Here is a 16,201-nt window from a genome sequence, read left to right as displayed (position 1 = left end):
ACTTTGAGGCTCCCGATGCCTTTAAGGATGTCGATAACATAGTAGTTGAAGATATAGCGGATAGCTTGTTGGATTACTTACCTAAGGAAATTATGGACCTTGACTTGGTCCCCGAGCATATTGCCTTACCCTTAGAGTCTAGTTCGATCTTCCACATGATCTCAGACTCGGTTGTTGACCCCTTTTGGGACACTTCAGACGTCGTCCCTAGCATGTCTAGGGACTTAGTGGATGTTTTATCCACTAAGCTTGAGTTTGACTTCTTGCCTTCTACTGACTTCCTGACCCTTCATTTGTATGTTGATCCTTTTGACGACTGTTTAGTCGTCGCCCCTAGCATTTATGCGCACTTAGTGGACCGTGCATCCACTAAGTTTGGGGATGGCTTCTTTTCGCTTTTAGTCTCACTTGCACTTCTTGCGTTTAATATTCTTGTGAGACTTTTAGTTTTTGTATATAGCTTTCTTTGGGTTGACCCCTAAATCTTCCGGCTTTTACTATATGATCGTTAGCCGATTAAGATGGGCCTTGATGTTTGTGGGTAACATCTCTGGAAACCCTCCGCGAGACATAACTCGTGCTCTTGTGTGAAAGCAAGAGAATCAAAGGCTAATTGCATAGCTCAATGCAATCGTGGATACCCGCGTGAGTGGTCATTTTATATGGTCATGTTTCTATGTGCTTCATTCTTATGATATTTGTTGATATTTTAGGAGCATTTCTTATATGTTTTACTTCTAAGGCGTGGTTTGTTCCAAGTTTGGGGATGGCGCGAGCTTGACATCAACTTGGAACCTCTTTATACATGAGCCTTGGTAGTATCATCCTTTATCTCCTTCGGTTATGGTAATATCTCTCCACTCTTCTCTTTAAATTGATGTGTCTCTTTATCTTTTGGTGAGTGTATGCTTAGAACATTGAGGACAATGTTAGTTTTAAGTTTGGGGATGCGGGATATGACCATAACCAATGCATGACCATGGGTTTCAAAGACAAAAGGGTTCAAATTAGCCAAAATTTGAAAATTTTAAACATTTTGAGTAGATTTGCATGTGATTATAGTGATAGTTTTAAGAATGTTGATGCATATGTGTCGAGTTGATGAGTTTTGTGATTGCTAATGGTCTTTGTATGAAAGTCGAGTCTTTGAGTGTTTGTGTCATACTATGGGAATAACATCTTAGTGAAGAAGAAACATCTCTAAGAGACCTAGAGTAGTCATTAGTGGAGACTTAACCCATGTGAGAGCTCAAAGCCTAAATTGTCCTTCGAGTGTACTCTTCCGCACTAACTCCGAGTAGAATGAAGAGCTACTCAACCTCGTAACTATTAAAAGAGCTCATTTGATCTCGTGTGCTCAACTTCCTTAGCCACTAGGAGTGACATTAGGATAGCGAATTAACCTTGTCCTTGTAGTCTATGAAACCCGATGAGAATGCCAACTAGAGGGAGGCGGATACTCCATTACCATCATCATCTTATATCCCGAGAATGAAGACATGAGAAGAAAGAAAGAAGAGTATCAAAGCAAGTATGAAATGGAAAAAGTTGATTGCAAGAATATAGTATTGTGTGAGTTATGTTTGTTTTATGTGATGTTGTGTTATGAAAAAAAAGAAAAAAAAAGTGAAAAAGTGAAAAAAAAGAAAGAAAGACAAAAAGAAAAAAAAATGAATGATGAATAAAGTTGTTTATGTTATGTTTGAGCATGTTAGCTCTTTGTGTGAGTGATGTGATTGTATATATGTGTGTTTGTGTGTATGTTAATGAATAAGTATTCGAAGCAAGAAACGAATGTGGAAATGCTTAAGAGGTTCTATCATGAAGAGTTCGACATTATCGGGAATCCACCACCGTCATCCATTTCTAGTATCCGTTAACCTTTAGAAGGCATTCTTAGAGGGTAGAATGGGTGAGAAGGGTGAGTGAGCTTCCCCACTCTATTTAGTGTCTACTTCCTTTTCGAAGATCATTCGTTCCAAAATGTTGTCCTCACCTCTTTTTATGTGTTGAGTCCATGTTAGTGATCACACTCACACATACGAGCGAACCATTCTTGAGTGATTTCATATTTGGACTGTATGTCCGTGAGGCCGAAGTCGAGGCGAAATGTACTAACTTAAGAATCAAGGTTTTGTGACTTCGGAACATAGATGTTGCTCGTTATGGTATGACACTAGCACTTTAGGGTAAGATCATTAGTGAAGGGGCCTTTAGCTTTTATAAGAGCTCATTTACTTGATTCATTATGAACTGACATGCTTAAAGCCTTTACTATATGAACCATGTTTATCTATGATTTGGATTTTGGACCTTTGTGTATTTGAAACCACGATGTTTGTGGGTGTCATCTATGGAAACCCTCACGAGACAAAACTCGTCCTCTAGGGGTAACCTAGAGGTTTAAAGGCTTGTTGCATACGCTAAATGCAACCGGGATGCCTCCGAAAGTGAGTTAGACTTTTATTTTGTTTTATTTGCTCGAGGACTAGCAAAGTTTAAGTTTGGGGATCTTGATGTGACACGAAAATGTCACATTTGGAGAGCCTAACTTAGACTAATTAGTCATTTTCGAGTGTTATCAATAATATTTTATGTGTTTTTCATGTTAGGTACTTATTTTGGAGTTAAGCGTGTAAACCGGAATAAAGGGAACGAATTGTCACTATCATTTCATGTGCCGAAAACGAGAGAAAAAGATTTCAAGAAAATCATATGACAAGAGGAGTCAAAGACGAGTCTAACGATGAAAACGGAAGTCAATTCCGAGTTCGGATGAGGAAGTTGTGGAAGAAAGAAGTCGAGGTTCGGTCTTAAAACAAAGATTCTATGAAGGCACCCCCCTTGATTTCCAAGTGAAGAATAAAGCCCAAGTCTAAAACCCAAGAGCCTAGATATGAAGGAATAAAACCAAAGCCCAAAGAAGATGAAAGAAGGAAGAGATTTTGGAGGCACCCTCTTTATGGACTCAAGTTTGAGTCAAAGTCAAGTCTTGACTAAGTCTAGGGTTTGAGTAAAAAGAGAGGGTCAAGACACTATTCATCATCTTCTAGCTTGGGAAAGAAGGGAGAGAGAAAGAGGCAAGAGGCTAGGGTTTTTGTTCTTGGGTTAGAGAGCTTGAAGGTTTGATAGAGAGAGAACAAGAGAGCAAGAAGAAGGAGGATCCGGCCAAAGCATAGGCCGGCCAGCTCACTAGGCCGGCCGAGCAGCAGCTCGGGCTGCACACGAGCTGCTGCTCGGGAGAGATGCACGGGAGCACGGGACAGTAGCCTTCACGGGACGCGCACAGAAGCTCCGGACGAGCAAGGACGCGGCCAGCAGCAGCAGACCGGAACAGCAGACCGGAACAGCAACTCGGGCTGCAAGCTTTCTAGCTCGGGACGCCTTCACGGGATGCGGCTGCAGCTCGGACGTGCATGGAACGCGCGCACGGGGCTCGGGACAAGCTAGAGAAGGCCGGACAGCAACCTTTGGCCGGATCTTCTTGGTTCTTGGCCGGAATTTCATGCTTCTTTGGCCGGATTTATATGAGTTTTCCGGCAACCTATATGATCCGAAACCTTTGGGCTTTTACTCCCCATGTCTTGATCTAGCTTCCCATGTGGTTTGATTTGATTTTGGTTGAAGATTGCTAGAGAGAGAAAGCTAGGGTTTAGCTTTAATGGAGGTTGTGTTCTAAATGGAGAAGATGATGGTGGTCGCTATAGGGAACCCAGAAATTTGCTAAGGGGACATCGGCTGCACCTTAAAGACTAATATTTTCCGACGATCTTAGCCTCGAACCACATCGAAAAAGGGGGATTCTCTCACCATTTCCTTTCCATTTCTTATTCAATCACCATGTTTAGCTAACTTTAGTTTGTCGATTATATGAGATGAAATGTGATGAATTCGTGACTATGTTTAATATGATTTGATGTTTTGATTATAAATTGATGTTCATTTATTTCGATTATCGTTTTGATCGTATTTTCATGTGTCTTGTCAAGCACTTCGCATAGTTAATAGACGAAACGAAGTATTCGATATCGATCGTAGTCTAAGTCATAATTTCATGTGTCTTGTCATGCACTTCACATAGTTAGGCGACTAGACGACACTTTCGACGACTCGGGATCAACCGATTAAGGCGTTTGTTTGACTAAGTATGATCTCCGGATATACATAGTACTTAGAGACATCTACTTTAGGAGTCGAACATCGATTGTACTTCGACACATTAAATCGAACTACACATAGTCGTAGGTTTATCATTATGGATTCCCGGACTTCGACACCTCTCTCACTTATTTGTTGCCCGAATCGAGTCTTACCGTCTCCCGACTCTTGTTCCTCCGAACTCTTCTCTCGAATCTTTCTCGCCCGTTTACTTTTATTGTTTAGTTTAATTTTCTTGTTTTGTTCCTCATTCAATCCAAAACCCCCGTTTACCTGTATTCTTTTCCTTTTTAGTCTAAGTTAGTTAGTGATATCTAGACCAGCGAACGAGACCCTTTCGATATGCAAACTACCTTCCTATCCTTGGATCGATCCCGGCTTTGCCGGATTACTACTTGATACCTCCGCTTGGGTGTGCAACCTTTTCGGGTGCATCACTAGACGCGTCTGACTCGAGGCCGAGCCTATCAAGAAGTTTTAGGCCAAAAGTGAGACGCCCTAGGCCGTCCGAGACTCGTCTAGGACGCGTCTGGCCCATGGCCGAGGTCCGAGGCACTCTCGGTCCAAGACCGAGATGCCTAGGATTACTCGGACCAAGTCCGGGACGCACTCGGGTTTTCCAGGCATGCGTCCTTAAACTCGAGACGCGCATGCGTCTGCCCGGGAAGCGTCGTGGGCAGATTTTTGGAAACTTCCAAAAAAAACTCAACTTTCCAAAGTTTTTTTTTTCTTTTGCTATTCTCAATAGCTATTGTTCCAACTTTTAGAAACCTTCTAAAACCCCAAATTTTGTTTTTCAAACAACTTCTAAATTAATGAAAATCAACTCTTTTGAAAAACTTTTCAAAACCGAAGTCGATCAAAATCGAATCTTTGAAACTCTTTTCAATCATCAACTTTGAAATCAAATTGAATAACTTTTAAATCTCGTTCAAAACTTATCAAATTAATGTCTAAAACTACTTTTAGACTTATCTATCTATCTAAACAAGCATAGAGTAGTAGAAACTTAGCCAAAATTAGCTACGTACAAGAAGCTTTGACGCCATTGTTGGGTTATGGTGTCTCCTAGTGTTCTAAGCGGAATCTCAGACATCTAATGTCTAACACTAGTATTTTTTTTCCTCGCTATAACATCACTAAGTAGTTTAGAGATTACCTTAATCCCTATTTTTCCCTCGAACCTTTTCAGTTGAATAAGAAGACCAAAAGATCTAATTGTTGCTCCTCTACTTGAGACACCCAGTAATCAACTTGATCTCCCACCTCAAGTTTAAGTAGAACCTTAATTGTGGTTAGACGAAGAACACCTTCTTCTTTAGACTAGATAGATAGTTGGGATTAATTCTCTCTTTCTTTGCCTACTTGATGTTGTAGAGTTAGAAAACTTCTTGAGAATTTTCCACACCTTATTCAACTCTAATGAGGGCCTTATATAGAATGCCTAAATTAGAGTTCAACCCTAATTAGGTTTCCTTAAAAACCAAAATAGAAGTCTGAATAAGGATTTCACAAAATAAAAACTAGTTTCTATTATTTGTCCCTTACTCTAGTCGACCACCCTATTCCCTAATGGGCTGGGTTCGGCCGGCCTATTAGTGTGTCCGGCCATGTCTGGGGCATAGCATCACCGTTGCTTTGTTTTTTCGTACAATCTTGTCATCTCAATAGCAGTTGATAAATCGTGAGGGTATGAAGGCCTCAATAACTAGAAATTCTTTCTTTCAATCTACTTATGAAGCAATTGGTCCAAAAAAAAATCGGGTAAATCATTAACCATGTTCAATAAACTTCCAAAGTCATGTTCGATAAACGTTAAAACTCCTTTTGATATAATGATAAGTGATTTTACCCACCTCTTCACCTAAATTAAACTAGCTTTCTGTATGAGTGAACTTAAGAGCCCATTGGTACCATTGTAATGCCTTCCCATGGTCGTTCTTCAGCTAATAATTAAAAAACTTGGTATTCGGAATATCCATCATTCAACCTCTGTTCCACCAAAGTAAGGAGAAAACAACCTTATTCCTTATTTCGTGATACTATCGCTAATTAGCTCATTGGACAAATAAATTGTATCATTCAACTATCTGATCTAGTTGCTTAATCAAACCTTGATTCAATTCGAAGAATCTGGCTAAAGATGTGAGATGGCTTCTAGCCGAGATAGAGAAGTTGGTGATTTTTTTAAGAAGGATAATATATTAACCGAGTGCTTAGGAAGCACGAAAAAAAAAACTACAAAAACAACGGAGATTGGGAGACTTTAGATATTAGAAACTATAGTCTCCCAAAAATTTACCAAAAACCGCACAGATAAATTCTCAAAGTACCTAGTCGGCAAGCCCCATTTGAAAATGGTGTCCTTGATCGACATAATAACTCTATCAGAGGAGTTAGCAACATCACAAAAAAGTCGATTATTCCTCTCTAACCAAACACACCACCAAATGGAAAGGGGAATAACCTGCTGAAGGAATATTTTCATCATATCTGACTTCTCAAACTTCCAAATCCTGCAGAAAGTATCCAAAGTGGATGGCATTGGAAACGAACAATCGATCACCGGACGGAAATATCTCCATATGATTTCAGTAAAGCTGCAGGAGATGAGCAAGTGAGAGGCATTCTCTTCAGCTGATCTGCATAAAAGGCACATGTGTGGGTATTGAAAGCCCTCCTTTGAAGCATCTCCATAGTGGGGGTTGAATTGAGGATACAAGCCCATAAAAGGAAAGAGACCTTAGTGGGTACCTTTTCCATCCAAGCTTTCTTCCTCGGAAAATGGGTTGGACTATGATCTTGATTGGAAGCAATGTCATACAAAGATTTTACACTAAAAATTCCATGTAGTCGATTTCCATTTCCTGTTATCCGACTCTTGATTGAGAGTTGGAGGGTATCTAATGTACTCGAGAAAGCTAGCAATGTCTTCCAAAATCGAGTCTCTAGATGTGCTCCTTAGTCCCAGGTTCCACGCCTTGAGACTGCCAACACCTAGAACACAATTCGCTAAACAACAATTCTTTTTATTTGAGTTTCTCCATAGAGCGGGGAACTTATTCTGTAGAGTTTTATTGTCTATCCATTGGTCCTCCCAAAATCTGTCTGTTTTCCATTGTGAATTTCAATTGACGTGTGAGCTGCCACCATAGTGAAGTTCTTGAAATGCTCTTCCAACTACCTACATCGTGTGATAAACCAATTAAATTAGAAAACCAAGCATGATCTTGTCCACCATATTTTATTTGAATAACCTTTCTCCACATGCTATCCTTTTCCTCACCATATCTCCAAACCCACTTCCCTAATAAAGTCGTGCTAGTATTTTTAATCTTTCTAATACCCAAACCACCAAATTTTTTCTTTCTCCAAACTTTATCCCATTCAACCCAATGCATCTTTTTCTTCGAGCTAATATCTCCCCACAAGAACTTCTTAATGATTTTCTCCATCTTAAGAATTACTGAACAAGGTGGCAACAATAAAGAGAAAAGGTAAGTGGATACCGGACCTATCCGTAGATAGGCAACTGATAATAATTGTAGTGCCCATGAATCTTCGTCATCAATTTGCATTGGTTTATTTCCCTAATAGCCTCCAACTTTGTGACCGGTTTCCTGCCTAGCCCCCTACTTTATCAAAAATACCCAGATGGCCCCCTTTTTCAGATTCCGTTATAGCACTGTTAACTAGGCATCACATTAAAAAAAATAAAAATCTCTCGTCTCTCTCTAAAAAAAATATTTTTTTTATCTCACCTCGAATGGGATTTCCCTTCGCCGGAGTTTGTCGAACAGACTCCGGCGAAGGGAAACCCCCTTTGTCGGAGTACTTAGAGAGATAGAGAGAGAGAGAGGTGAGATAAAAAAATTTAAAGAGAGAGGAGAGAGAAAAAAAGAACTTTTTTTTTGTTTTTATGTTTGAAGGTCGCTGCCGGCGACCTTCACCGGTGAAAATGATGAGGTGGCAGAGAGAGATGATGAGATGGAGGAGAGAGAGAGGTGATGACTAGTTAATGGTGTTATAACGGAATCTGAAAAAGGGGGCCATCTGGGTATTTTTGATAAAGTAGGGGGCTAGGCAGGAAATCGGTCACAAAGTTGAAGGCTATTAGGGAAATAACCCAATGAAAATTGATGAAGAAGATTCATGGGCACTGCAATTGTTTGTTTGTTTAACAGATCTGTTCGGTCTGTTCCACGAACAGAACTACTCCGGAACCCTTCGCCGGTGTATTTAGAGAGAGAGAAGAAAGAGAATTTTTTTAATGTTTGAAGGTCGCCGACCGGAAAATTGGCCGGTCGGCGACCTTCGTCGGTGAAGACGATGAGGTGGCAGAAAGAGGTATGAGATGGAGGAGAGAGAAATGATGACTGGTTAACGGAGTTATAACAGTAACTCAAAAAGGGGGCCATCTAGGTATTTTTGATAAAGTAGGCGGTTGGGCAGGAAACCGGTCATAAACTTGGGGGCTATTTGAAATAACCCTTATTTAATTGCCAAATTTTGAATAAATAGAGATGTAAGATCTGAAATCCAAGTATTTCCAGTCTACAACAATATGTTATACAATACCACACGGAAACCTCTACCATCTTCTCCGTTTTCGCCCGTACCAGTAACCAAGCCCAGCAATAGCTGCAGCCAGAACAACCCCCGCGGAGACATGGTACGGGTAGTTTGGTCTTTCTACGACTCCAGAACTTGGTACCTCAATTGGGGCCAGTACTGTTTGCCGAGTTAGTGAAACTGCAAACTCAAGACCTAGTCTTTCCAGCTCTTCCAAGTCATCGATGGCTGGCTTCAGCCAGGTCGCCTTAGCTATAGCTTCACACTCTTTTACAGTACCACCTTCAAGAAAACACCCAACAAGATAACCCTTATTTACCCAATAAGCTCCAAATGTACTTCCTGAAAAATCTCCATAATGAACTACTTTACCTACATTATCCCCATAAAATTGCCATGATAATGTGAAAACTCTAGAGTAGAAGAAGGGTAAGTAGTCAAAGTCCACTGTCTCCTTTGGGCTCATTATCGCAGCGACGGCGTGTTTAGCTGATTTACGGGCCGAGTCTACATGCTCGAGTCGACGAGTCTCACCAAAGAGTTTAACAGGAAATGTTGCCACATCTCCCACAGCGTAAACTGAGTTATTACTTGTTTGCATTCGTCCATTCACTTTGATTCCACCTCTTTCCAGAGTTAGTTGTGTCTCAAATAGATTTGTGTTTGGTTGAATTCCGATTCCAACCACAACCATGTCCGTAGGTAGTCGGGATCCATCCATTAGAACTACAGTAGTAACCTGTAAGCCAAAAATAAAAGATCAATATCAAGACTTGAAAGTTATCTAACCATCTATGTAACAATTCAACACTTCTTGCGAGATTTTTTTCCCCAGTCACAATTGTTGTTCGTACATTGTTAAAGACAGGTTTATCCTTGGCAAATTCCGGTGCTTCTATATAATCAGACTGTTTCGATGTAACGTAGGGTATTATTTCCTACGTCCATAAAGCGCAAGTTATCTCTAGTTTTTCCTGAAGTACTACGACTGATTTCCTTCTTCAATTGTTTAGTTATTGATGAAAAAAGTACCTAAATCAAGCAAACGTAAGTTATTGTCATCAAAACATGCTTACTTTCCCATCAGAGTCCCTCTCAAACGATGTTAAAACTGTTCCTTTGATGAATTTGACTCCTTTTGATTTGTAATAGTTCTCATAATAATTTGCAATCTTTTCGGTGAACAATCGAGGAACTGGAATACCCAAGAGAGATCAAAACCAGAAAAATGGATATACAAGTATAAAAGAGTGTGTAAGAGAATGAAGACGGATCAAGTTTGAGCAACGGTTTGCTACATACCGCAATGAGCCTCGGGGAAGACCATTGTGACGTTCAATTTATTTATTACCAAAGAAGAAGCACACTCCATGCCTATGTAGCCACCACCAATGACAACAGCGTTTCCACCACTACAAGATTGCATCACTTCGACAAGTCTAGTTGCATCAGCCAAATCACGCAAGTAACATACATTTCGAGCACCTGAGCCGTTCACTCCAAATCTTTCAAGCTTTAAAGCCTAAACCCAAGATTGACATTTAAATTTTATAGATAGATGAAATTAGATAAAATAGTCGTTCGTTTTTGTGAGAATTGAACTAGTAAAATAAGGGGCAACTGCCCTTTGCAGGCCTAAATTAAGAACAAACAGATACTAGTGTGCTTTAGTTGCTTCTTTTGTTTCAGGTAATAACATATATTTAAGAGATACAATCTAGTACCCGGGCGCCTGTCGCAACGATAAGGTAATTAAAACTTAAAGTTTCTCCGGTCGATGTTATCAATATTTTCCGCTTCACATCAACAGATCGAACTCGAGTTCCAAGAACTAGTTCAATTCCTATAAAGGTCCAGATTCTGATAATTAGTCGTTGTAATGAGGATATATATATATATATATATATATATATATATATATATATATATATAAATATGTGTATGTATATATAAATATGTATATAATCAGCTTTGACCACACAAGTATCTACTCGATAACAATTAAATTTTCAAGGCTGAACCGAACATAGATAAGATCCAATAACAAAGAGTTTCTATTAGATGATAAGAAGGTGCTTTCCAAACAAACAATGTGATTACTAGAATTGATCATGCATCGTGTGAAAATTTTTCAAAAGCACCTCGAACATGGTTCAACATCGAAGCTGAAGTGAAAGTTGTCTCCGGTCGATGTTATCAATACTATTCTGTCTTTCTTGTTCTTTTTCATGAAACAACAAGATTCAAGCCCTGATCTCAGCAGTGGAGAGATACAGTAGCATATTAGCAAGTTATGTTGCATTTGGTTTTTTCTTTCGGTTGTCCAAGAACATGTGTAACTGGAAGAGTGTAAGGAGCAGTGGACTGGTTGATCTTCATGGGTGATAGACATCTCGTAAAAGCTCTACCATAAGAACGGCCCATGTGACCATACCCAAGAAAACCTTCCCATGGAATTTCTTGCTGTCTAGAGTTTCATTTTTTCCGAGAAGAAATCAATAAAGTTTCCAAATCGAGGGGTGGAAAACAATAATTAGCTTAATCTTCAATTAGCAGGATATAAGTAGGATCCCAAACCACTTATGGGTGAAAGCCCTACAAAGAAAAGAATTACCATGTTCTTTATACCATTTTGGAGTCAATTTCTCATCATTTGCCCCAACACAGGTGTGGAAGGATGGTAGATGTGCAGAAGCTGCAAATGATAATTTTACAGTTAGGAACCTCTAGAGCTTGGTAAAACATGTCCAAATAGCACCAACCAAAATGCACGGACAAATTGTTAACTGTGCACCTTTACTCATCTCATAGAATCATACCATCTTTACAGACATAAACTCATAGAAGCATACCACCTTTCATTTATCACATTATATATATACACAATGGTGTTTTTTGAGCTTGGCCGTAGATTTATCTCTGGATATTCCTCTCCGTCCAATTCTCATCAACAATATTGTAATCTGTTTTGAAAAATAGAAACAGCGGTACATGCACGTCTAAGTTTATGCTCCACCCCAACTTACACCCATTACCAAAATGTGTTTGACCATAATGGACCAAGAGACACGTCACATATTTTAGCAAAATGTACTAATAACGGCGTTAGCCAAGAGGGATCTACCGTGCCCTACGGGCGCGGTGGAAACCTAGTATATATAGATAAATAGATTGAACCGAACCCATATTAGTAATGAGCAAGCAATAATCTGGGGATGTCTATCTCCGTTAATAGATAAACAACCATAGCTGCACTTAGAATCGCTGCCCACAAGATGATTTGTTCTAAGAGAACTTAGTCGAGAGAAACCCAAAAAAACTCGTGAAGTAACAAAAACAATCAAGTAATGCAGTTTCAAAAAAAAGAAATTATGGAGATACCTTCTGGAAGTAAGAACCCTTTACTCAATGCAGGTCTCTCATAAGGCATAACCTGTGTAAGACACCAATAGAATCAGCAAGCGGTAGGACGCTTAGTGGATAGAATACCCCGAAAGCTTCTTCCTTTTCTTTTAAAATTTTTTTACTTTTTAAAAACAGAAAGAGAATCATGGCAAAATACAGCTACATAAGTATCAACAACATGGAGATGATGTCTTCGTTTTCGTGCCTAATATAACATTGCGTTTCAAAGAACTACATGAATTCAAATTTCTAATCGTAAAATAAGGCTCCTTTCGGGAACCTACGAAAATTTTCAAATATTCACATCTTCCCTAATGTCTTAGGCGATGTCCTTTCACATAAACCTAGTCATAGCTAACCCACATGAATCTCTCAATATATGATTTAAATATATGTTATTATAAACATGCATGTAAATAGGTGTATATGCATGTGAAATTGGGCTTCCAGTGCATAACTTGGACAGTTAGTATGAGCAATGATTCATAGAACAGCAAGCCAAGCTCAAGTAATCAATAATTTAGAACAAGGAAATACTGAAATCTTATCAACTTTGTTTGGTGAATGTAAACAATTGAAAGATCAAAAGAACTTGTTACAAGATTTTATCTAAACCAAACAGTTAGGAGCAACCAATTACGATAGATTTAAAAGATTCATTCGACTAATCCATTCTGTTATGAAGAGACATCAAAATAGCTATCAAGCTTCCATTTTCTATTGGCACTTCATCTGTTTTACTGAAGCAGCAGATTCATGAAGCAGAATATGAACAATGTTCCATTAGTAATAAGTTAAATGAACCAATAATAAATAAAAAATCAACGTTTAAGAGTAATTCCCCATTGATCTTCTTCTAGGCCAATGCATGCCTTTCAGTATTGCACCTTCTCCCTGCCAGGATGCCACAAAAGCGAAAATCGCACCATTTGGCTAGATCCGGAAAATGGTCATGACACAATGAAAAAATATATGATGACTAGATCTTAATAGCTTCGCCCCCAAAATATAGTGTTGGAACTAAAAGTCGCGGAAGCTATCGAACCTATCCTAGAAATTGATCCGATTATGAAGATTAATCGAAAAGCTAAGTCAAAATCAAATATGCGAACAGAATTTAACGAGGTTCGATTTAAAGCCTACGTCCTCGGGAGAACAAGAAATCTTTATTGAAGGATAGATGAAGACGACTCACACAACCCGCAAGTTCGTCCCAAGATGGTACCGTATCGAAAATTAACCTTCTATACTAAATCTTCGACGACCGAGAAATTAAACACCGCTCAAAACTATGAACAAAAGTTTTTCTCTCACTTGCTCTCTCTCTTTAGCTCTCTCTCTTTAGCTCTCTCTAAAGAAGAGTTGTTGTTGCTTGTGTTGATGTTATTGTTGTGTTGATCAACCCCCTATTTATATAATATATAAGCCGGTGGGACTGACTCCAAATTGAACCAATTTTTAGCAATTTCTAATTGGAAATCCAATTCAGGCAAGGATTCACCAAACCGCCTCTTCTCACAACCGCCTCTTTAGAAACCAACACATAAACCGCCACAAGCAATTTGGAAACAGCTCAAGAATGGAAACTGCCTCTTACATATAGAATTACAAAAGTTGAATTAACTGGTTTTCTGGTATTCAAACTAAATTACTGCATGAACTCCTTTGTAGAAAGCAAATCTTAACAATCTGGAAATGATCCAAATGGAGATTGTTCAAAGTGTCTTTAATATGGGTAAATATCGAACCCAGCTTGCGTCACGCAAAACCCCTTTCAAGGCAATGTTTAATTGCCCGCAGGGGCCGCATGCTGTGACACGAAAGTTTTGGGCCGACCCGTTTTGCTTTTGTAAAGCGGTTATAAATGAAAGGAGTGTCCATGTATTTTTAGAATTAGAAAGAGAGTTGGGGGTTAGGGTTTCCAGGGAGCTATATAAACTTAAACCCTACAAAAATCTTTGTAACTTTTTTTTGCATAAAAAAATATTTGTAACTTGTTCTTCATTTATAGTGGAAATCATCCCGCCATTGTTCATCGTGGAGTAGGTTTAACAAACCAAACCACGTAAAACACTTGCGTTTTGTGTGATTCAGTGATTGTTTACTTTCTTTACTCTTTTTCTTTGTTGCTTGTTCTTCGCCATAACAAGTGGAACCAAATATTTTTAAATATATTACAAATTAACAAGGGCAAAAATACGTTCTTGGGAGTAAAAATAACTATTTTTCAACAAAGAAAAAAATAAAAGATAAGTATTACTATATGTATTTGTTTCTAAGTAAAAAGATATTTATATATAGAGTATAGAAGATTCAAAGTTATAGTTCAACTCCTTTAAAAATTGCCTTCTTTTCTACTTTAGCCTCCCCTAAACATTAATACTGGATCCGCCACTGAGTAGAACTGAATACTCTTGTTACTTATTAGTAGTTCATGCTAAATCTAAACCATTAACCAATTAACCCATCATATGAGAAAAATTCAGCAATAAAAAACTTTAGCTATAAAGAAGAAGACATTCAATTGGAAAGAATATACCCAGAAAAGATACTCTTGAAACAATTAAACAACCAAGGAAATAAAGGAAAGGGTAAGTATTTACTGATTCTTCAGAGATGATACAAAGTTCGCCATGAGATATTCCTCTCCTTGAGAACTCAAGAGCTGCATAACCAGCAGCTACACCTCCACCCAGAATCACATACATAAACGCCCTACCCATCAGAAATTCTATCCCTAGAATGACCAATCAAACAGGAGAAGACGAGGAGTTGGAGAGTAAATTTCAATCCATCAGAAATTAGTTCTAAGGATATGAGGTTTTAAGATAATTACTCTAAATACCCCTCGATGGCTATAATTTTTGGAAAAATGGGTAAACAGTCCAAAAACATCTATCCTATTGTGGGTAAGATCCACCCTAGTTTAGAAATGAGTTGGGGGTCCAAATTGTCAGTATTGATTGGCCCGAAATTAAAAAGTACAACAACAAATGTGTTCAAACTTTCTTAATTCCCCTACTATCATTTTTATTTGATTATATCAAGTCCAGGGGCGGATCCATGGCACCCCCTGGATCCTCCCGAAAAAAATAGTAGTAGTAGTAATAAATTTTTTTTTTTAATAGATGTAGGTATATATGCATATGTATATAACGATGTGTTTTGATGACATGAAGAAGACTCAGGTGTAATGGTTAAAGTACAAGGATTCAAATCACCTTGACGTGAAGAACATGAGTTCGAAACCCTGTACTTGCATTTTAAATTTTATTTCTGAAGTGCTTGTGCTTTTAAGTATATGTAGATGACCGTGCATTGTTATGATAGAGTTGGAGAGTGGCCTGATGGTGGATATGGCAATCCTCTTGCCATTGGGAACCAGTGTGGCACGGGTTTGAACCCAGGTGCCCCCAAAATTAGTTTTATTTTTTTAAAATATAATCAATTTAACTACTAACTTATATAAAATCAATTCAAATATCTTAAACCCCTACAAACTTCAATTCACCTACCATAAACTCTACAAACTTCAATTTATCTACCATAAACCCCTACAAATTTCAATTCATCTACCCTAAACCCCTACAAACTTCAAATCATCTACCATAAATCCTATAAAATTTAATTCATCTATCCTAAACCCCTATAAACTTCAATTCATCTATCCAACTACACAATTTTTTACCTCTATATATGTCTCTCATTTCTTCATCTCAAACCACACCAAAATCACTTATCCTCTACTACGACTTCTTCTTCTTATTCATCTAATCAAGTATTCAAGTTCAACTAGTAATTATGGAAAAGTATTTTAAAAGAAAATTTTCTTCGGGTTCATCAAGTTCAACACCGGGAGTTCCAGATTCGACTCCAACGTTATTTTCTATTCCAACACCGAGACCGACTCCAACACCGGAACAGACTCCGATATTGGTAAGTCCTCTCGAATTTAATTTATCATCTTTACCAATTGATCCGGGGCTTAGATTGCCAATTTCAAATTATGAATCCAAATATAGAGATGAAATTCGTAGACACTATTTACAACGCGCCCATTTCAACC

The 16,201-nt window shown here is 38.5% G+C and overlaps 1 protein-coding gene across 1 annotated transcript; it reads right to left on the bottom strand.

The window, feature by feature from the left end:
* Positions 1-8,621: 8,621 nt before the first annotated feature.
* On the bottom strand, positions 8,622-14,943 carry LOC147567659 (monodehydroascorbate reductase 4, peroxisomal-like). Its single transcript, XM_086654278.1, has 7 exons — positions 14,739-14,943; positions 12,112-12,163; positions 11,345-11,425; positions 10,455-10,573; positions 10,033-10,252; positions 9,807-9,925; positions 8,622-9,469 (listed from the first exon to the last, which is right to left on the bottom strand). The coding sequence occupies exons 1-7, from the start codon at positions 14,856-14,858 to the stop codon at positions 8,750-8,752; spliced, it is 1,431 nt and encodes a 476-aa protein (XP_086510404.1). The 5' UTR covers positions 14,859-14,943; the 3' UTR covers positions 8,622-8,749.
* Between the last annotated feature and the right edge of the window lie 1,258 nt (positions 14,944-16,201).

The sequence above is a fragment of the Eschscholzia californica genome, unplaced genomic scaffold (assembly GCF_041429995.1).
Source record: "Eschscholzia californica isolate CP2 unplaced genomic scaffold, dmEscCali1.0.p SCAF_1, whole genome shotgun sequence".
Taxonomy (NCBI): domain Eukaryota; kingdom Viridiplantae; phylum Streptophyta; class Magnoliopsida; order Ranunculales; family Papaveraceae; genus Eschscholzia; species Eschscholzia californica.
This window is presented reverse-complemented; position numbering and strand designations above follow the sequence as displayed.